This window comes from Chelonoidis abingdonii, chromosome 4 (genome assembly GCF_003597395.2).
Source record: "Chelonoidis abingdonii isolate Lonesome George chromosome 4, CheloAbing_2.0, whole genome shotgun sequence".
Classification (NCBI taxonomy): Eukaryota; Metazoa; Chordata; order Testudines; family Testudinidae; genus Chelonoidis; species Chelonoidis abingdonii.
Window position 1 is genome coordinate 124,278,860 of NC_133772.1, and position 23,437 is coordinate 124,302,296.

Here is a 23,437-nt window from a genome sequence, read left to right on the forward strand (position 1 = left end):
TCTTCAATCAGAGAAGGCACACAGAATCAGATTCAGGAAAGTGTCTGTATTCAAGACAGCACTTAAGCATGTACTTAGGTTCCACTGAAGTTAAACAAGTGAGTATTTTCCTACACAGGGGGTCAGTTTAACCACATGCTTTAAGCCTTTTTCTGAACCATGACCATAGGGAAGTCACAACAGAATCAAGCCCTTAGAAAAAGTAGGTGAAGTCCAGTTCATTAATTTGCAAGTCATTTTTATGACAGATAAGGAGCTGATCAGTAATAATTTAAGACTACTGATATGTAATACTGGTATGAACGCTGTAACTGACTTGGTCAGTGAGGTAACATAACTATTATTAGAGCTTATTAGAATTTCCCATATGAATGACTGCATTATCTAAATTAACAGGGGGCTTTTGCAAGAACAAACAGGAAAATAACACATTGATTCACCAGATAAGAACATCTCGACATACACTTAAAAGACAGTGGGGTGATCAAAAGCACTAAGCAGCTTTTGAAGGACGTTGTCCCTGATGCTGGAAAAAGAACTGGTTTGTGAGCTAAAGGGAGAGATTGTCACCCAAACCCTACCAGTCTTGGAAGGTCCATAATATGCTTACACCTACGAGGGTCATCATGTAGAAAATGGACAGACACCTGATAGATTATACTTGTGTCTTCTAGTTTGTTTTATTGTTTTTAAGATCTTGTTTCTCCATAATGTTTTTGTTCTAAATAAATAATATTGCTCTAAAAAGGCTGTCTGGTCATTAGGTTCCACTGTCATTGCTCCCAAAGGGACCAGAAGAGCAAGGTCTGAGCCTAAATCAGACCTGCTGAGATAATCTCTGTCATAAACAGATAGTAGAAGTTAATAGAACAGAAGTACTTTATATCTCTTTTGACTGTAAAGGGTTAACAAGTTCAGTAAGCCTGGCTGTCACCTGACCAGACGACCAATCAGGGGACAGGATTACTTTCAATCTTGAGGAAGGGAATTTTCTGTGTGTGCTGTTAGTTTTTGGTTGTTGTTCTCTCTGGGTTCTGAGAGGGACCAGATGTGCAACCAGGTTTCTCTCCCATCTCTCCGATACAGGCTCTTATAGTTCGAATAGTGAGTACTAGGTAGATAAGGCAAGTTAGACTTATGTTTGTTTTCTTTATTTGCAAATGTGTATTTGGCTGGGAGAAGTTCAAATATGTATTTGCTAGAAGGATTTTAATTTGTACTTGTATACTTAGACTGGGAGGGTATTCCCAGTGTCTATAGCTGAAAGACCCTGTACCTAAACCATCTTAAATTTACAAAGATAATTTTTACTGTTTTTTCTCTCTTTAAAGTTTTTCTTGTTTAAGAACCTGATTATTTTTTTATTCTGGTGAGACCCCAGAGGACTGGGTCTGGATCCACCAGGGAATTGGTGGGGAGAAAGAAGGGAAGGGGGAGAGAAAGGTTAATTTCTCTCTGTGTTAGGATTACTTTCTCTCTCAGGGAGATTCTGGGAGGGGGGAAGAGAAGGAGGGGGGGGAAAGGTGAATTTTCCTCTCTGTTTTGTGATTCAAGGAGTTTAAACCACAGTGATCTTCCAGGGTAATCCAGGGAGGGGAAGCCTGGGAAAGGCAACGGTGAGGGAAAGGGTTTACTTTCCTTGTGTTAAGATCCAGAAGGGTCTTGGGGTTCCCCAGCAAGGTCTTGGGGGGACCAGAGCGTACCAGGCACTGGAATTCCTGGTTGGTGGCAGTGCTACAGCTTCTAAAGCTGGTAATCAAGCTTAGAGGAATTCATGCTGATACCCCATCTTTTGGACGCTAAGGTTCAGAGTGGGGATTTATGCCATGACAATCCCGGTGAGCACCAGAAGACCTGCAGCCCAAAACCTGGCCTGAGAGTGGGAGAACTGCATGATTCCACCCTGAGGCAGGTGACAAAGGCTTGAGAGGGGCAGTGCTCAGAGGAGTCAGAGGTGCAGTTAAACTTGTTACAGGTACTAGGCTATGAACTCACCTTTCCGAATGCAAGAATAAGGGTTAAAACAGGGAGTACTGGGCTGACAGCTACACACACAAATACACTGCAACAGTTGCATGTATGCTTCAGTGCAAACCACAGATTATAAAGTTAAAAAAAAAAAAGCATTTCCTGAGTTACAAGTCCCCAGGCTCATTTCATTTGCTCTGCCTTGAGATCCTATCATGATTAGGGCCCTGAGAAAATCATGGATTTTTTTTCTTTTTAAATGAGGCAATGTCACGGGTAAAGTGGCAGTTTTCATGGGACGTGCACAGAATGCAGTCAACAAAAGGTCACTGCTTCATTCCTTTGCCCAAAACCAGCCGCTGAGTCCTCCCCAACCCCAAACGGCTGCAATTTACTCCTGGAGCTGCAGACTTTTTCCTCCCGCTCTTCCTTTCTCCTGCTCAGTTCCCAACCACCAAGCTCGCTCACTAAAACACAAGACTGGCATATTTGGATGTCTGCTACCACCTCCCCACTGTTGGCAAAATTGTATCACTGAAATTGAGATTTTCTCAGGCTCCTAGTCGTGATGTCACACCCAGAAAGGAAAAACCATTTCAGACGTCTCATGCAGTCAAAGATAGCCAACTGCTATTCGTGCAAAAACTAATCACTTAAAAAAATTTTTTTAAAAAAAGCATCAAATCCAATTGCCCTAGCTGCCTCTGGTACATTTCCATAGCATGTTGCAGCCAAGGATCTCAAAGCATTATGCTTAGCATTACATGATTAAGGTTATGTATCTTCATTTCACAGATGGGGAAGCCAAAGCAGAGAGGTAAAGTAACTTGCCTAAGGCCACAGCGACTCAGTAGCAAAGCCAGGGCTGAAATCTTGGCTTTATTAAACTCAAAGGGAGTTTTGCCATTGATTTTAATGGGGCCAGGATTTTACCCCAGATTTTCTGACTCTCAGACCTGTGCCCTGTCCACTAGGCCACACGGCCACTCCTCACAATCTCAAATTGATGTGCTGGGGCTAAGCATTCAAGTTTCCATGTGTCAAAGTAACATAAGATAAAATCTAAATGCTCTTTATTACATACAGTTACAGGTTACTGAATTTTGGCAAGATTTTCAAAAGAGCCTAAATCCTATTTTCAAAAATAATTTGTGAGCCAAAACCTCACTGAAAGTCAACCAGTAAAATTTTCAAAAGCATCTAACTGTACAGTAATTCGTACCCTTAAGATAAAATGCAGCAGATGTAGCTGCAATTTTAAAAAGGTCAATATCTCGGAATGATTTATTTTTTAAAATATACATTTAACTTGTCTTCTTAAATCACTACAGTGTGAAGTACCTTATCTTTTTTCTATTTATTTTTTCCTACAAATATGTATTGATGCAGGTGTTCTGAATGGAGCAGAAACAAATATGTTTGATTTTGCTTCTAACTCCAATTTGCAGGATATAATGACCCATCATGTCCAAACCTCCCTCTCTCTCTCTGTGAATGTACTGGAATCTGCAATTCCTGCCACCTCAGCAAATAGTGCTTTGCAGTTAGCGATCTAACCAGCTGAAAGAGACTATCATATTGCCTTACTCCTAAAAAAAGCTAGCTTTTTGTTTAGGATTTTTTTTTTTATTCTTATTTCTTAGCGATAGAGTTGTGGATTTTTTAAAAAAAATTCCATACAGTACTTTAATTTTAGAAGACACTCTTGCACTATAACTATTTTATACAGTAAATCAAAATGTAACCTTAAGAAGTTACCAGAATCTCTTTTAATGTTAAATTGAATACCTGTAACTTCTAATCCCACATGTCAAAACAGCTGTAAATTACCTGCAAAAGTCAGATGGATTTTGAGGGCTTTGTACTAGCTTTTCCAAGAGATGCACTGAGGTCAGAGTTGAATGTCATACCCAGGAGAATGTGCACTTTACTGAGATGCTGGCACGCAAATGAAAATAAACGTTATTATTCCAGCAAGCCAACTCCAACATCTCAGCCACTCTGCTTGCTTTGGAAGCTCTCCAGTCCCATCTTTCTGTATATGTTATTGGATATGTATTTTATAAGCACCCTTCCTCTTAGTTATATTTTGCTGTTCCTAACTTATTCCATTTAATACTTCATGTGAAAATAAACCTCTCAACATTTCAAGAAAACAACTGTTCCCTGGCAACAATTAGTGGAAACTGTTGTCACCAGTATTTTACTTTGATTCAAGATAAAAACCTTAGTTCTCTTTCATGGATTTCAGCAAAGCCATCTGTTTAAAGGACAGTTTTCCACTCAAAAATAAGAGATTTGAAATATCTGAATTCCCAGAGAGTTGTGGGGAAAAGGAAAAACAAAGCAGCAACCTAGACCATTCTGACTACTACAATCAGCTGTTCCACATTAAAAAACATTTTATCTTTCAGGTCCCATGGTTACTTTATTTAAAAAAAAATCAGAGCTTGGAATTCAATGACTAACCCCAGTTTTGTAGCCAAGCAACTTCAATGTCTTATCAAGACAAAGCGTGCTAATGTTAATTAAGCACCAAAAAAAAACTTATAAATCTTCATTTTAAAAAAAAGAAAAATATGAATTATGTCTCCAGGAAAGGTTGGGTGAGGTAGTTACTTAAGTGAGCTTTGAAGTATCCCAAACTTTGCAACACAAAAGCTAATGGGGCCATCTGTCAGGGGCCTAAGGGCTGCAGCTAATTAATACTGATTTGCATAACCTGAAACAAAAATAAATGTAAGCCATACTCAGATGTCCTTGTGAGGATTCACCTTTATAAAAATGTGCATATCTCTAATCTTAGAGAGGTTTTGCAAAGCAAGGTATTGTTATCCCCCACCACCTCAGGCCAGGCAGCCAAGCTGACAGGAGCAAGAGACCACATTAGTTAAACTAATACAGGCAACTTAAATTGGACGCCAGGGTGGATAAAAATCAATGATTTTTTTATTGGATTTTTTTTTTTTTTATTTAAAATCGGATTTTTTTGATAAAATGCTTTTTCAGGAAAAAAACCTATCTAAAGATAAAAGCAGCAAAGAGTCCTGTGGCACCTTATAGAGTAACAGACATATAGGAGCATGAGGTTTCGTGGGTGAATACCCACTTCATCTGACGAAGTGGGTATTCACCCACGAAACCTCATGCTCCTATATGTCTGTTAGTCTATAAGGTACCACAGGACTCCTTGCTGCTTTTACAGATGCAGACTAACACGGCTACCTCTCTGATATCTAAAGATAGTTTTAAGTAAGATACATTATCGCTCAAAGCTATCTCATTATGGAATGGGATTATAAATTCTAATTCTATATTATGAGACAATACATTCATGTAATGTTTAAGAAAAGTTTTGTAAATGAGTTCCAATAGTTCATAGTTTTATAAGTTCTTGGTACAAAAGTAATGTTTTACCAGTGGGTGGAAGAGGATGCTTATTTAATCTACCATTAGTATTCCTTGCCCTGCACCAGTTCATTTTCATAAATATGTTTGCTCGCTGACTGTCCAAGAATTTGGAACTCTACACCTACAGCCTGAAGTCTCAGACAAAGGTCAGAAACTTAGGCTGGCCTTAACATCAAATCCAGAAGCAAAGTCTGTAACCGTCATCCAAGAGTGGCTCACCATCAATATATAGGTAGAAATTAACTATAAGGAAAATGAGGTTGGGGCTTTCATTGGCACTAGTGAAAGGAAAAGGGTCACCTTATGCTCTCACAGAGAAGAGACATAGGAAAACATACTACATAAAAAATATAACTGGAGATATATCAATCTCCTAGAACTGGAAGGGACCTTGAAAGGTAATTGAGTCCAGCCCCCTGCCTTCACTAGCAGGACCAAGTACTGATTTTTGCCCCAGATCCCTAAGTGGCCCCCTCAAGGACTGAGCTCACAACCCTGGGTTTAGCAGGCCAATGCTCAAACCACTGAGCTATCCCTCCCCCCTACATATCTGCACTTCCCTGAAAACCTCCTTTCTTTTATTAGAAGATCCATGGATCTCCCCCAACCCTGGGCAACATTTTAGGAAATGGGACAAAGATTTGGTGCTTGTTCACAAAAATCACCACATGCCTGTTTAGTACACTACTGTAGACTAGCCATCCTGCTGAATCCAACAGGTTAGCAGCAAATTCCTGTTACTGACTCTTTAGGTATCCTAGTAAACTATGTACACGTCACACTAAATATATTCAGAAATCAGTGGCAAAATTTCTGATCTTGTGCAAATAGGAACATAGATGCAAGGGTCTGTGCATATGTGTGTGTGTTTGTTGTTGTTTATTGTCAAGAATATGAGGTGGCTTGTGCTGGGACAGCTCACAATAGGAGCTGTTCCTGGAAAGCAAAGAAGTCCTGCTGCTTAACACAGGAAAACAACACTACTGCCAAATAAACGTTGTCCAGCAGATCAAATACCAAAACCATCATTCCTCATCTACGAACACAGCTGAGGAAGCACATCATGTGGGCAATGGAGGTTTTCAAGGGGTCTGGTATAAAAAGAATACACAAATTTCTGGTTACATCTCTACGCAAAGAAAGTTTGCATTCGGGGGAGGAGGCATGTGCAGAATAGCTTGGTTTGGTTTGGTAGCAGGGAGGTGGCATCTAAAGTGCTGTCAGCAGTTAAGATTTATCAGGATACCCTGAGCTATGGGGTAAATTCTTTACTAAGAGAAGGAAGAAAATACTCAACACTGCAGAGGAACTGTGACGGAGTGTACAAACCACGCACTGGGCAATAAGGGATTTTGGGCCCCGTTAGCCCTGCCCCACACACCTGCAGCAAATGCTCCGCCTCGTGGAGGAATTAAAAGACAGCGAAACAGCTCATTTTGGCGGTGATGCTGGCAGTGAGCAGACCTGCAGCCCAATGTTGCAGCAGCACAGAGCAGAGGGAAGCCTAAAGTCTCTAACATAGTTGTGCAAAGGGGCCCTCCCTCAGGGAAAGGAAGACCCACCTCAGAGAAGGAAGTATCCCCCTCTCCTCCGCCTGTGGACCCTGGTAACCCCCCCCCTTACTTATTTGATTCAGACTTCCCCAAGATAGGAAAGCCTTGGACTAAGCTGACTGGGGAGAGGAGGGCAAGAAGTGGCAGGCCTTAACCTCAGTTGCCAGGTGACTGGCAGCCCAAAGGGTGGAGTGGGAGAGACTAGGCTCCCTTCCCTGCCAGTCACAGACTGAGGCCTTGACCACTAACTAGGCCACGCTTTCCAAGCAAATCCAAAGTGAGGACCATTATAGGAAGGTAAGTCTCAGATTTCATGAATTGTCAACAGTGCAACCACGGAAGCACGTTTCTTCCTTGCTGCTGTGGGGAAATAATTGTCTTTCAACAGCTGTGCTCAAGTAAAGGTTACTGGTTACCCACCTGTCCTCTAGGTATAGCTGTTAGGGGCAGATCTCTCAAAGTCAAGATCCCAGGGCAACCTGTACAATGCCGTGAGGTTTGATTCCATAAAAGTATCTTTTCACTGAGTCCTCGCCAAGTTCTCGCCAAACGTTTCCAAACTTTCCCAGTGTAAAAAAGGTCTTTTCCACTTGGTTTGTGTCTAGCTGGTGAACAGACGTTAAACCACACTTAATTACAGACTCCCCCATTCAATAACTGGACTCTGCTTATGAGCCCTGCTATAATGGAGACGCACCCAGTCATCATAATATAAGCACAGGAACTTAACCCAGGGAAGTAAAAAGGATCTTCCTCTTTTCTCAGCCATTAGGTGCTGTGCTGAGTTCCTCTCATATGGCTGCCTCATTACTTTAATAAACAGTGCAGCAGTTAGAAACCCAATGAAATATACCGAATTATTATTAATGTTATAATGATGATCATCTTAAGATGCTAGCTAATGCTCATCTTCTCTAGCATGTAAAGCTGATAAATATTACCAGCATCTCAAAGGCATAGATCTGGGGATTCTAAACAAACAGCAGACAATGAACAATGCACTGTTCAGCTCCTGGCAGTAGCTGACAAAGGGAAGGAGGAAGAGTTCGTGGCTGTAGCACGCTAGGGGAGTAAGGATAAATACAGCTGGACATTAAAGCAGATTCTTTCTTTTCTTGTAGTGCTGTCAAGCAGCTGATTTTCACAAGGATATTCTCATACACCTTAAAGGGACACTCCCAAATTTAATGTTGTCAAACTAACCTTTTTTTTTTTAAATGTATTTTTTCTGAGAGAGGAGTCTTTAAATAGCATGATCTGATTTTTAAAAAAGATTTTATTTATGTCCGTAAGGATTTTTTCTGCACCCCGGCTGATGTTTAGAAAGATCTTTCAGGCAGAAACAAGGGCAACACCAAACAACCTCAACTCACACCCCATCCCTCTTTCACAGTGTACAAGGTGTCAGCTGTGCTGCTGCTACTGGTGAACTCCGTCTTTCAGCACCTGAGGAGCACGTGAGCAAGGTCCTCACTTTAGTGCAGGGCAAGAGTGCAAGTGACCAGCAACAAAAGAGTGACAATGATACAAAGCACTAATGCAGGAGATGAACTGGGAACAAAGCCTGTATTCTGATCTCTTTCAGTTATCGTGCTCTAAGGGGTTACCCTGGCACAACAAAAGCGTCAGATACTAATGTAAGAGACAAGGTGCGGGAGGTAATATCTTTTACTGTACCAACTTCTGCTTGTAAGCTCAAAAAATAATTTCTCTCACGATGTCCCTTTAACCAGTGCTTGAAGTGGGTGGGATCACAGACATGGCCAAAAAAATTTTTTTAAATCAAGCTGTGCTCCTGAGGGGCGAACTTTCAGTCTTCCCTTCCCTTTATAAAGGACTCTGGAAGTTGTTTTGTCAGGTTATGTTGGACCATCACTAGAGTTAGCAAAGGACAGTATGTTAAAATTTAAAAATATCACAACTAGTTATTGTCTCAATAGAAGTTTGGTGTGTAACTCTCTCTTCATTTAAAAACAATAGTAGTAAATAGGTAAATAGTTTCTCAAGCTAAAAACTGAATGTGATTATTATGAAATAAATATATACATGAAAGTGTGAATTGTCTGTATTAAGCACATTAAATTTATTTCAGCTGAGATGACAGAACCCCATCTGTTTTCATACCACTTTAAGCACTGCTTTTACCTATGGCACAGTGGAAATATAGCCATGAAGACTTGGCAAACAGGAAGAAAATCCAGTCACCCCTCAAGACCATCAGTAGATGGGCCAATATGAAAATAAGCAATAGTTTAGTCTTCTTCCTGTTCATTGGATTGCAAGAATATTCTCTGCATCGTGGATTAACTTCTTTACGAGTTTCTTACACGCAGGCAGCTCTTCTTTCCTTTAAGCCTTATTGTATTTAAATGCAATAAACACAGATTACACCACCTAATCATAACCAGTGTTATGGACTCTTTCTAGTTGATACAGAAAAGAAAAGCCTAATCATTGGCTACCAGATTGGATAGGATCCATCATATACACTTAGCAGCATCAGACTTGCTTTTCCCAGAGTGAATCTCTGAATAATAAGGGAATGAAACAAGAAAAGGATTGATGAAATGGGAAAAAAAATGAAGACCAACTGTTGTGAAATCTGCCAGAGATTTAGTAGTTTTCTTTGTAAAGTGAGAGAAGAAGCATTTTGCTTTTTATACAGAAAAGTTAAAATAATCTTTACTCACCTGTATGACTTCTATTCCTCTTTTCCTGGAAAAAAGAAAAAGGACAAAGGGTTACTTTAGTAAATGATGAAGAGTAACAGAGTTCAAATACTCAAAGAAATACATTGCTTGATATTAGAACATTAAGGAAAAACTCTGTATGACAGTACTTGAGGCAATTCCAGGCCCCAATTCAGAAAAGCACATGCTTAAGCATCATCCTGAATCGGGGCCTGGGAGGTGAGGTGGAAGATTATATAAATTATACATCAGCAAATGGTCATAAGGGATGCTACACGGGTTTAATTTATAAGCTACCAGACAAAAGCAGCGTAAGAGGTTCACATTAAAGCAGGGAACACCCTATTTGACCCTACAGAATGGGTCAAGTTCAGAGGTGACATGTAAGGGGATGTAAGTTTATGTTAGTCAACAGGTGCAAGTTTAAGATGCTGCATTTTATTCTTAATGGTGTCCTTGTACCACGCTCATCACCCTGGTACCTGAGCACCTTGCACCGTCAGGCATCTACATGGAAATTTACATCAGTCTAGTTTCCTCTTTTCAACCCCTCATGGGCAAGAAGGGACTGTGGAACTGACCTAAGGGATCTTTAAGCTGTTTTAGAAATGTTAACAGGTTACAAGAGCTGCTGTCAACGTTGTGACCCAAAATGTGGCCAGATGAGGCCATTCCTAATTCCTGCTGGAGTGAACTGCGAAGTCTTGGACTCATTAGGAAGCCCTCTGCCCTGCATATATAACTCCAGCCTTAAGATTAATAGTTGCATCATGCCTAAAAAAATGGGCTGGCCAGAGCAGTAAGAGTGAAAGAGGTCGAGGAAGTCTCTTAGGGGTACACCGACTTGGCTAGGAGTTGCAAGTTAGGCTCTCCCCAAACTTGGCCCTTCATCTCTTGTGGGACTGGCAAAGCAGCACATATGTACACAGCCAGACATGCCTCCTTTATTACATCCAACAAGCTGACACCACACTAAACTACTAGAAGAAATCCATGCCCACTCCATGACACTTTCCCCTCTATGTGCAGACTATTTAAATGCAGAGCAATTTTCCTCTCAGACTCAAAAAGAGAATTTAATTTATTGAGCCAGTTCTTCAGAAGAGGCATTAGACCAGGATTCCTTTTACTTGCCTCTGCTAACTTCCCAGGTAGAAGTGAAAGATCCTTTGGCACAAGGAGGAAAAGGAAAAAAAAGAGTGAGTAACTCTGGCCAACATTCCCCTGCTCTATAAAAGAGGTTTGACAGTAGAGTCCATGGCTCTGTGTGTGGGTGGGGAGAACAGCTGCTGACTACATAAGTGGCTGCTCCCATTGTCTACCCAACCCAGAGTCTTGTTCTTCTGGAAGACAATAGTGAACATGTCCAGGAGGAGACCCAAGTGATACAAACGGCTTCCTTCTCCTCCCTCAAACTCTGGGAATGCACACAGTGCTATGGGAAGCTTCCCTTATTTGCACACCTAGGACACTGAGAGCTTGCTGCTCAGCAAAGACATTAAAATAGAAATAAATGAGGTAAAATCATTGAACAGAGAAGTGGACAATCTCCAACTTCTTTTGCAGCCAGCAAGTTCCATCTATTTTAAACACTATATTATTCAGCAAGTGATAATAATGGGGCATAACTTGCTGCCGATTAACACACAGCAAATGAGGTTAGCCAAACAGCTATTTCTAGTGTGGTTATGGAGAAAATATGTTTCAGCAAAGAAAAAGTTAGTGACCAAGTTTTCAATAGCAGGTAGCAAGAAAAAGAAAAAGGCATTTAACAGCCAGGGAAAGGTTTAATAAACAATGCCTGCAACCCAGTCAGAAGCATTCCAAGCACCTCAAAATACCCAGAGCTTACACAAGCAAATGGGCTCAGTTTTGCCGTCATTGCCTCGTAATAAGCAGAAAGACTGAGGCTGCTGTTGAAACATTCAAAGCCTCATCCCCAAATAATCCCACAGAAGTGCTGTTCCAAAGCCTCGTTATGGACAGAAGCAAACCCAGGTGGTGGAAGAATACATTTTTCCATTCCTATATCGATATAAGACTCCAGAAACCATCACTCTGAAGCCTAGTCTGTCTGCACAGTCAGTGTGAGGCGATGGAAACAGCTACGCACATAGCTGAGAGCTCTTTTCATTCAGAGTATAACCAGGTTCAACCCTCACAGGGATTTGTGGTCCGTACCATGCAATTTTTAAGTTCTCAGCTTTTGGGGGCTTTACAAACTTTACATGACTTTACGAATTCCACCTGTGCAACAGCACAGGATTTCAGCTACTAGTACACAGAATAAATCCTTTTCTGTTTTCAGGGAGTGAGAAGCTCTATCCTGGTTGCCAAACCCACTCAAGGAACATTCGGTCTGAAAGCTTTTTGTAATCCCAATAAAAATGGGCTTTACAAATTGATTGGAATTTACTAGCACTGACTGTACCATAAATGCAACAATATGTCCAAAGAACAAATTACACTAGCTTCTTACCACTCCATTTAGTGCAAAAATGGTAAGTAAGAAAGTCGTGTTGTGTTGGATAAAAAGTTAAACACAAGCTCAAAGGACAGAGGAGAGGGTGGAAATGGTTGTGACTTTGGTTTGTATTGCTGGGCCTTCCTCAGCCTCTCTCCAGAAGAGCTGTGTTCCTTTTGGTTGTTTGAAGTGTTCTGTTTCACCCTTGAGAACCAAGAGGAGAAGGAACTAGAAAAGTTAAATCTTCTGAGAAGTAACTAACTTGGATTGAATCTTTACAGAAATTGCTTTGTTAAAAGTAAGTTCTTTAAACAGAACAACAACATTCAACAGCCAGGACGACTTACTCCTGAGGGAAAAGCCCATTCAGACAGGCAACCACGTCATCAGTTCTGGAGTTAGCTACATCTCCAGTGTACTGATCGCTCTGCTTGGTGCTTCAAATCTAGATATACACACACACATCCTGTATCTCAGCCACAGAGTTTCCATTGGGCAAATTCCTTTGACAAGACAACTGTATATGAGGCAGTGGACTAAACTGTACTGAGACCACCACTGATACAATCAATGTGCACAAAATTCCCCCACCACCCACACACACACACACACACACAAACTCCAAATAAAAAACTACAACCACTTGTAGCAGCAGTCAGTCCTGAGCCAACAGACCATTGCCTTGAGAGCAAAGAATGAAAAGACCACTATGAATTCTTTTGGCCAAATTTGTGATTCTTGGAGAGAGAGAGAGAGAGGGAGAGGGAGAGAGAGAGAGACGAGTTGGGCGAAGCACATGGATGTGGGTACGGCTGGATGCTGCCAAAGATGCTCCACACTAACGCTTGCCAAAAACTATAGTAAAAGGGTTTTCCCTTCTGGGTGCTACTGTGTTCCTCCTGGTGGACAAAGGAGCCAGGATCCATCTCACTCACACACAACTCTCCTTTGGAGAGAGCAATGCAGCCAGTCTCCTCTCCTTGCACTCAGGAACTGCACACATCTGCAGTCTGACTGCCTCCTTCCTAGGTCCAACAAAAGGCCTCCCTGCCCAGCTCACCTGCATGGAGCAGCTATAATTTAACAGTCATCGTCTGCGCGCGCGCGCACATACACACAGAGCAAGTCATTTCTGAGAACAAAAATGTAGGCTAATTTTAAAGCTTCTCCCTCTTCCCTCAAAATGGGAAACACAACTGGGGCTCAGGATAACATCTGCACATTTTCATTTCATGGATATTATGAAAATGCCAAAAAGGTTAAAACTAAACTAGATCCCAAGACACCATATTTTGTTTGAAAGCACAAAGCTCTCATATCTAGGCAGGGTGTTTATATTTCAATTTTCAGTGCAGAAGAAATGTTTATCCCACATTTAAGCCTCTGAAAGAAGTGGTTTACAATGAAAAAAAACAAGTAAAATCCTTTGCAGCAAAGCTGCGACACCACAAGCAGACATAGCATGCCTGGAGCTACAGAAACCTATTTGGGCGCAGCACAGATTACAGATGAGGGCTCCTGGTTTATTTCCCTTTCGGCATAGGACTCTATATTAATCACTGTTCTCAGAAGGAATCAGGTGTTGCTGCAGGTAAAGAAATAAGTGTTATCTAGTCATGTTATTGCCACATCATTAACTCTCAACAGAAAAAAAAAAATCAGAAGCTTGTTCTGGCTTGTTGTTTCAGTGCTTGAAATTTCTGAACCATTCTTATGCTATGAAGCAAATTGTACCACATGCAAGCATGACTGAAATCCTTAAAATGTAACTTCATTAGATTCACCCACCTCTGATATATTTAAGCTAGCTTGATCTATGAATTCAAAAGAAGAAGACACCATCAAGTTAACATAGGCCCATAACTGATGCTTTGGAAGGTTTTACAAATCCTAAAGCTCAGTAGAAATAGTTCCATTAATTTATTCTTTTTGTATATATCCCAGGTGATTTAAACATTTCCCAGGAGTATCTGAGACCTACACATTGAAGCACTGTACTGCTGAATGACAGCCTGCAAGAGAAAATGACTGAAAACAAAAGGCTAACCTGACTAATACACCTCTACCTCGATATAATGCTGTCCTTGGGAGCCAAAAAATCTTACTGCGTTATAGGTGAAACCATGTTATATTGAACTTGCTTTGATCCGCTGGAGTGCGTAGCCCCAGCCCGCCCCTCTGGAGCACTGCTTTACCACGTTATATCCAAACTCATGTTATATCGGGTGGCGTTATATCAAGATAGCGGTGTACATTACTGTCTGAGCTGAGTGACACGGAGAAAAACAAAACAGCATTTATAATGATCAGATTTTATTTTTTAAATGATCAGTTTTAATAGTCTAAGATTATAAATACAAGTAATGAAGCTTGTTTTTTTTAATATAATAGGATTTTTAATCAACATTGCCTCTTTAAATGTAGTAAAGTAAAAAATTTTGTTTTTTTTATAAGGACTTCCATAATGGGATCCCAGAGTGCTTTATAACTATTACTAAGGCTACGTCTAGACTACCCGCCGTATTGGCGGGTTAAAATCGATTGCTCGGGGATCGATATATCGCGTCTCATCTAGACGCGATATATCGATCCCTGAACGCGCTTATATCGATTCTGGAACGCCACCAACCCCAACGGAGTTCCGGAATCGACAGGGAGAGCCGCGGACATCAATCCCGCGCGGTGAGGATGGGTGAGTAATCCGATCTTAGATATTCGAGTTCAGCTACGTTATTCACGTAGCTGAAGTTGCGTATCTAAGATCGATTTCCCCCCGTAGTGTAGACCAGCCCTGAATCAAGCCTCCAAATACTACTGCAAAACCTTCCTTCTCGACAAAGCCTTTCCAGCATGATTCCAAGATTGGAATCATCAAAAACCTATTTGTTTAAGTTTGGATTTCACTTGAATCCCTAAGTGTTGAAGACAGCAGATGATGGCCTTCTGGACCATATGGAAGTTACCATCACGGTCTTGATCTGGAGTGATGCTCCTCCTGTGCAGAAAGCTGAAGATTAGGAATGCTTGAAACAAAGAAACAAGAGTCCTTGTGGCATCTTAGACTAACAAATATATTTGAGCATAACGTTTTGTGCACTACAGCCCACTTCATCAGATGCATAGAATGGAACATATAGTAAGAAGATATATATATACACATACAGAGAACATGAAAAGGTGGAAGTTGCCATACCAACTTTAAGAGGCTAATTAATTAAGATGAGCTATTAGCAGCAGGAGAAAAACTTTTGTAGTGATAATCAAGATGGCCCATTTCAGACAGTTGACTAGAAGGTGTGAGGATATTTAACATGGGGAAATAGAAGAGAGTACTCCTGTTCTTTTTGCGGATACAGACTAACATGGCTGCTACTCTGAGACCTGAATCAAAGGAGTGGGTGGGTGCATCTACTGAGAGTATCTTCATCTACTGATTCCAGATATAACAAAGCTTCAGCTGGCCAGCAGGATCCACATATACTCACCTTCACTTGGTCATTAACATCTTGAAGACATTCTGCTTAGCCATCTGTCCTCCTGGCACAAAGTTTTCTTTGCCCAGCTTGTCTGCATCAGAATTTCACTGTCTGAGTAATCTGCATTTTTATTATTAACATCATGACCTTGCAGTATGGATCAATTATTTTCATGCCCTAGAATTTATTCCAATTATAGTATCTGTAATCGCCGCTAAAACTGATTGCAACCAGCAGTTACTAAGGAACCTCTTGAACAGGAGAGCCAATGCAGATGGACTGCCCCATTCCAAAATGTTTATGGGCTACTGCCCTGCTTAGGTATACACAGGCTGTTCAACGGTGCCTTTACTAAAGGCTCAATGCCATTCGGTAAGTGCCATAAACTCCCAATGAAGTTCACTGAGGTAGAGGATGCTCAGTGTCATGCATGGAAGCAGTTGGCACTTGCAGGATTGAGCCAAAAGAGAGCTTTTCTTGCACCCAGCCCCAGGAACTCAAGTCTGTGCTAAATTTCCTGGTTTAGGCCAGGAATACATTTGCCTTTCACAGCAAGTTTTTCCTTCTGCAGTCAATATTTTCTTAATCTCATAATGGTAAAAAATGCCACTCCTTGATCTGTATCTATCCACCTTTCCCAATGCTGTTCTCTCCATCTAAAGCATCTTGTAGCACAGGAAGAAGAAGAATACACCTCAGTCACAGCGAGGTAGCCTGCACTGCTGGAGAAAAGATGTGACTACACAGTCATTAACTCTGGAGGCCTCTCATTTTAGGTGGGTTGAAAAAGTGAGAGAAATGACCCTGAACTCCACATCCAGTTTACATTTCTGCTGTAATGAATGCCACTTAAAAAAAATTACCTTTACCACTGAGAGGAGTTAATTTGCCACAATATTTGTGTTTTTTCTCCCCCATCCCACCCAATTTTACATAGATGGAGAACATTATGAATACGAACATGAAGTCAAACACTACAGCACTGTAAATGATTTTAATATGATCCCCACTGTACAAGTATGAGACCTCGCAGGACCAACAAGTTCTCAGCAGAACTTCAAAGCATCATACCATGTTGTATCTCAATAGACATGACAAAAGAGTATATTTTTGGAAGACAGGCAGCAATGCGACTCCTTAAGGTGAGCCCAGGCATTGACTCTCCATATAACTCATTGCAAAGTTCACCCCAGAAGTATTCAAGCACTCATTCATCCATAACCACCACCAAATGACATGGAGCACAGTTAGAACCCAGGTAAGTTATGAACCATGGAGAACCAGAACTAAAGTGCCACTGGATAAAGTGACAGCATCCAAATTTCACTTCTTACATTGTTTTATTTAAGAAGTGAAGTGGGGGAGAAAAACCAGCAGAAACAAACCGGACACGTCAGGCAATAACTGAAAAGAAATAAGCTAGCTTCAGTCCCCGAACATTAAGACTTTCACTTACAGAAATGGTTTCAAGACATATTACAGGGCTACTGATTTTAGCACTATTCCTAAACAAGCTGTATTACTAAAATAGTCATCAAAATCCATAAACTTGAAGCGGTTTATTTTCCTCCCTTTGTTTTTTTTTAAATGAATCTTTTAAACATATATCAGTGCTACTGAGTTCTGTAAGACTCTCTTCTTCTGTCTAATAAGGATAAGGTTTTCCCAACACACACTGTTCTGGGATTCCAGTTCAGAATCCTTGTTCATCATTTGCATAGCAGGGACACTGAATCTTGACATAAGAGAAATGCAACCTAAGGAAGGCTGGAGAGGGAAGAAAGAATAATTTACACCTATCTAAAGAAAATTAATAGAAATAGGCAATTAGCCATCCTACTAGTCATTTGTGGCAATATTAGTAACGGATAGCGATTCTGAGTAATTGCATGGGCCTTTGTTATTTTGGAGACTACTTCCCCATACGCAAACTACCCTAAGAGAGGTCATCAGTGGATACAGCTGGTCATTACTGTCAGCAGCGGGGGGCACCATGCATATTTAGCAAAGGGACCCCAGCAATAGGACTTCTTAGCTTACAAGATCAGGAGTCCAAGCCTAACCCTTGGCTAAACAAAATGCAAGGTCCATCTCTTTGCAAGATACTTGTAGGTACTTTAAAATGTCTAAACCAGACACAAAATCCATTGTTCTCTGTCTTTATGGGTACAGTTCTCTGTACTATACCTACAATAGGTTAGATTAGTATTATTTTTGTTAATTAACAATTACTAAGAAAGTTTCTAAAATCTACACTTTACTTCAGTCTTAACAAACCCAATCAAATATGCAGTTGTTTGAGTCAACCGTTAAAAATTACTGAATTCCTTTTGATTTAAGTACAAGAGAAGAGATGGAACTAATATAGCATATGTCAAAAGAGATTTTCAATCCTTCCTTTTTCAATCAAGACACTATCCATATAGGTTAGGAAAAAAGGAAGGTGAGTAGTTGGGAAGGTGAGAAAGGCCTGCTCTGTGCATTAGGACATTCACCAATTTGTTAATTGGGGTATTGATCATTTTTCTGCACTGTAGTAGGATTCGGAAAGCCAGCGACAGCCTAGTCTCTTCTCCTTAGAGTCCCATTTCCACTAACTAAAAAGTGAAGACGTCAGGAACATCTCCTTAGAGTCTTCTAGTGGAACAGTGTAAAAAGGCCCACTGTAAAGACTTGCAGTGAAATCCTGGCTCCGCTGAAATCAGTGGCAAAATTCCCACTGAATTAATGGGGACAGGATTTCACCCTGGGTATCTAATTCATGTCTGGAGAATATAGCTAGGCTCACTCCAGAGTAAATAGCAAATAGGTTTCTTCCTAGTTCAATTCTTTTGCCCCTCAATGCTCATCTGATCAACCTATTCATTTATTTTATTTTATATATATGTATATTTTTAAAGGCACTAAAGGTTAACACGAGGGTCCATTTTTGGTCAACACCCTGCAATAGGATGCAGGTAGATGAGCTCAAAACGACCCATAGCAGCAAAATATTTTTCACACCGACCAATCATTGGAGAAAACTATCTCCAGCTCCTCCATGGCAATACACTAATAGAGTAAGAGACACGTGGATGTGGTGTGTGACAACGCACTGATGATGATCACCTGCTTCATTGGCACTCTTCATACTATATCATAAGGCTTGTTTAAAGCAAATAATGCCAATCAAGACAGCACATACAAGGCTAAAGAAGGTCACGTGAAATTAAAAGGAATATATTTAACGGAAAGGGAAGTGAACGTGCCATCAACAAATGAGAGATACTGAGTGTTCGTTTGTAGGCACAGGAGTTTCAGAATAACAGATTTCCATGTTGCAGCTGCTAACAGAACCCACTGTTACCCCATCACATGGCTTGCCACAGTGCAGTGAAGATTATAACAACAACAAAAGTGCTGGGTTGTGGCCCAACTCTTGCTTTTACATAGTTTATTCCTGTTAACGACTGCAGTGTTGATACCATGGGAGTTCCACGCTAGCAGCAGGGGGAGCAGCCAGCACACAATTCCTGTGATGATAGCACAGCTTTACCATTACAACGTTAGCAGAGCGCATTTTGATGCCCTTGGGACTAAGCGGTCTTCAGCAACATAGGGATTTCTCCCCTATCTTTAATGAACAGCTCCTGATCACCTGATGCTGGTCAGCTACTTCTGACGACCTACTGACATGAGTTCACTGATGAGTACATGGCTATTTGGCAAGCCTTCTTTCTCTCCCTCTGCCTTGCCTATAGCCAATACTGACTGTTGAATGCAGGAATTACTGAATGAAATTCTATAGCCTATGTCAGGCAGCCAGCTAAGCTTACCTGATCTGTCCTCCTGCCTAACACACACACTAAAAATCGGGGTCATAATGGTCTCTGCGGACTTTAAAAAAAAACAAAACAAATCTATGAATCAACAAATGCTGACTGTGTACAAGGCAAAAGTCACAAGGAGCGGGCAGTGATTCAAGAAACAGAGGGGAAAAGACAGATAAAAAGCCAGGAGAGGCATGGAGAAGAGAGTTTTGTCCCTACACAACAGGGACATGGCAGAAAAGGAAACCCCTCAGAACCCTTCCTCTCCAAAGACCCATGAAATGTTTTACTCACAGACTACCAGAAGACATAAGGAGATAAGCATTCATTAACTGAACGTTTAAACCAGATGAGTCTTTCTAAGGTTCCTGTTAAAACATGACCCAACATACAATTGCTTCATTGTTCAATATGGTTTTTAATCTTTAACAATTGCACACCAAGGCTTGTGAAACCCACGTACATATTTTATTATGACCACAGTAGAAAACTATATGAATCATTAATGTAGGGTGTGGGGAGACAAACAGCTGCTCCCCATACACTGGTTAATCAAACATTTCAGATTACTGAGGCCTTTACAATGCAAAACACGGTTGGCAGAGAGACAGTATGTGTTTTCCTTTGGACACCTATAGAATTACAACTCTCAGCACATTGAGACATGCAGAGACTGTTTCTCTAGAGGTTGTGGACTTGGGCACCATCAATTAGACTTAAGAATCAGAAGATTCTTCTCCTTCATTGGATATAAGCTCCCTGTCTAGTCAATATCAGTTCACCAGCGTTGACACAGAGGGCACACATACAGTATCAGCTGTGTAGTGCAGGGTTAGGAAGACAATTTTTAATATGGAGATTTGCTTTGCTATAAGATAAAAGAAAAACTATCTAAGGTTCAACACCTTCCCCCTTCATAGATAAGTTTTATATATGCAGGACAACATAAGCCTACTTGCCCACTAGAATAGAGAACAGAAAGAGTGCAGAAATTTGTCTAAGGCACAAGTGTAGGCGGAGCTGAGAAGGGGGAGGGTTTTATTTTTTAGTTTCTCTCTGCAGTAAGCACCAGTTCTAACAAACCACCAGAAGGGAAGTCACAACCCAAAAAAGGGACACTAGAAGCTAATGTCAGGTCCAAAATTTAGACTGTGCCTAAAGAGAATGAAAAGGAAACTGGAGAATCCTTTTGTTTTATTTTCACCTTCTGTGACTTTTGACAATGTCAGTGAAGAGGGAAGTTATGCTGCTACATGACAATTTGAAAGTGAAAAAAGATCAAAATTACTTCTAATATGGTAAAACAAGTGCAATTTTCATCAGCCAATATGGGTGAAATGCAAAGAGTAAAATCTGGACTTTTTTTTTTTAAGATGAGTTTTGTTGACAAGGACCTTTTCTTCAAGGTCTACAAGAAAACACAGCTTTAAAGCATCAATGTTTAGGCTTTTCTAACTTGATAGTATCTTTTCAACCATGCTAATTTGCACTAGAGACCAGCTATCTGGGTGCTTCCCTGCTATATCAATATCCTTACAGCCCTGTCATTCCACCCTTCAACTCCTGACTTGCTCAGACCAAAATAAATACTCAGTATCTCATTTTTCCAAATAATTGAAACCCCTCAGACTTCACACTTCAGCAGCAACTTCCACTGGATGATATCAAAGGGCTGTCCAGAGATGAATAAATTAGGCCTCAAGACCCCTGTTAGTTAGAAAAGAAATATCCTTCCCATTTTATCAGTGGAGAGAGAGTCAGTCCCAGATGGGGAAGTGACTCTGGCAGAGCCAGGATTAGAACTCACCATCAATGAGTCCTGTGGCACCTTAAAGACTAACAAATGTATTGCAGCATAAGCTTTCATGGGTGAATACCCACTTCTTCACTCACAAAAGCTTATGCTCCAATACATCTGTTAGTCTTTAAGGTGCCACAGGACTCGTTGCTTTTTACAGATCCAAACTAACACAGCTACCCCTCTGATTAGAACTCAGTTGTCCCAACTTCCAATCCATTGTTCTAACTACAAGACTCTCCTTCCTTTCTTTGGGCTTGATCCTCGATGTACTGAACATTCTTGCCTTGATCCAGCAGATCACTTAAGCATGTGTCTAACTTTAAAAAGTACAGTAGTCCTAGTGACCTCTATGGGACTTACTCATGAGTAAGCATTTTGCTGGATTGGGACCAGAACATTAAGCATCTTACAGGGTTCTGTCCTGACTGACTTGATTATAGAGGAGACAACTCACCATGATAACTTCCCCACTTTGTTTCCCTAGTACACCTCCCTTTCACACAATTCCCAAAGCTCAGGACTGAAATCTGACTAGTTATTCCTCTGGATGTGGAATTATACATAATTCAACACAAACCAAATGAGTCTGAATGCGAGAGGGAAGGCTTATAATTCAAGAATTGAAAAAAAGTGACACCAATTCAGACACGATGACCAAATCATGATGAAAGATCTATGTTCAGAAAGGGAAACAGATTCCTCCATGGCGATTTAGCCCTGTTTTCCACTAGCTTCCTCAGCCCAGGAAGGTCAATTTAGCAACCACAAACCATCACCTTCATTGCTGGCTGAACAGCTGAAACAGCAAATAGGGCTAGTTAATTAGATGCTCTAGCTGTGAAGCATAATGGGGTGAAGTCTCTAACCTGATGAGTGAGACTATCCCAATTGGGAAGAAAAGCACTTTCTTCAATACAATGTAAGCCGCCTCTGCACAGGACAAGTTCATTCCCTGTCCAAACATCCATCTAAAGATTATGCTCTCTTACATCTGTCTGTTGAAATTAACCAGTTGTTCTGCTTTCCTCAACACTTGCACCTTTTTTAAAGAAAGAGTCAACATCTGCCAGATATTGGGGTTGGGGGGGAAGAAATTGCACATTGCAGTACAGCCAAAAATACTGACCAAGTTTCTCAAAAGTAACTAACCATTTTGAGTGCCCAACTTGAGATCCTTTAAGGGGGTCAGATTTTCATAAGGGGCTGGGCACCTACCCTCTCAGAATCCAGCCTCTTTATAGTGTCTCAAGTTGGGCACTGAAAAATTGAGGGACCAACATGTCAGTCTTTTTGGCAACCTTGGCCTCAGAAACTAAGTCTTAGTTCAAAGTTTGACCAGAAGTTACTTTGGACTTTAATATCATGTAGCCTTCCACATAACTTGCCCCATCTAAAAGCATGTTCTTATGGTAGTTTCCCTCATCCCCTTAATTGCTTGTTACACATTGGCTGCTACTTCTCTTAATTAGATAGTAAACTCTTTGGGGAAAGGATCACCTTTTACTCCGGGTCCATAAAACATCCAGTGTCATCAGGCCCCAACATGACCTTTTATGGACTATTGTAACATGAACAACAGATCTGACTTATGAATCACTGAGTCCTCGCTGAAGTTCAGAAAAGGTTCACAGAATACCAGAACTTGCAGTTTCCCCCACCCCGCTGGATGCCAGGGCTAATAAGACCACTTTCCCAGGGAGATGTTTTAAATGACAGCATTAGTGGTTTGAGGGGAAAATTCTGTCAAAGTCCTCACAACACTAAACTAAATTCAAAGGATGAGTTAACAGTATCCTGGAGGATCTCCTCTCCAATGCCTTTCATGAAGGCCTGTAACACCCTGGTAAACTAGTCTAAAACCCTTCTGTGCTGGAATGAAGAGATCAAATGCCTGCTTAAGGCTCTCAAATCAGGCAAAGCTGGAAGTGCTTGTGAAACAAATCAGGCTTCTAAATAAATAAATGCATTCTGAAAAAGATTGTAAACGGGATGGCCCAGAGCCTGCCTCTCCCTCCCCCTCTCCACAGTGAGGCTTTCCAACATCTTACCCTTGCACATCTAATTTAGTGAGTCCAATCTGCATGCCTATTCTTCCCCAAATACAAACCACTTAAGCAACCTGTCAGGAGCCCAAGGGTTCTGCTGTACTTAGCATTTAATGGAGCCACAGTAAACCAACGGAGACAACTGCAACTGCCCTCACTTCGAACACAGATGTGCGTTCCATAAAGACTACCAGCCCAGCATGGTCCTGTTAAAGATGAA

The 23,437-nt window shown here is 41.0% G+C and overlaps 1 protein-coding gene across 7 annotated transcripts in view; it reads right to left on the reverse strand.

The window, feature by feature from the left end:
* ITPK1 (inositol-tetrakisphosphate 1-kinase) overlaps positions 1-23,437 on the reverse strand; it is a 237,205-nt gene that overhangs the window by 168,587 nt on the left and 45,181 nt on the right. For 5 of the 7 annotated variants that reach the window (XR_012655830.1, XR_012655831.1, XM_075065650.1 and 2 more), the window contains one exon: positions 9,623-9,647. The exons of the other annotated variants lie outside the window; for them this stretch is intronic. Coding sequence is in view for 1 of the 5 variants with exons in the window: in XM_075065650.1 (XP_074921751.1) it covers positions 9,623-9,647 (25 nt within the window). In the remaining 4 variants the exon portion in view is untranslated. The remainder of the gene's footprint in view (positions 1-9,622; positions 9,648-23,437) is intronic. 7 annotated transcript variants of the gene reach the window in all.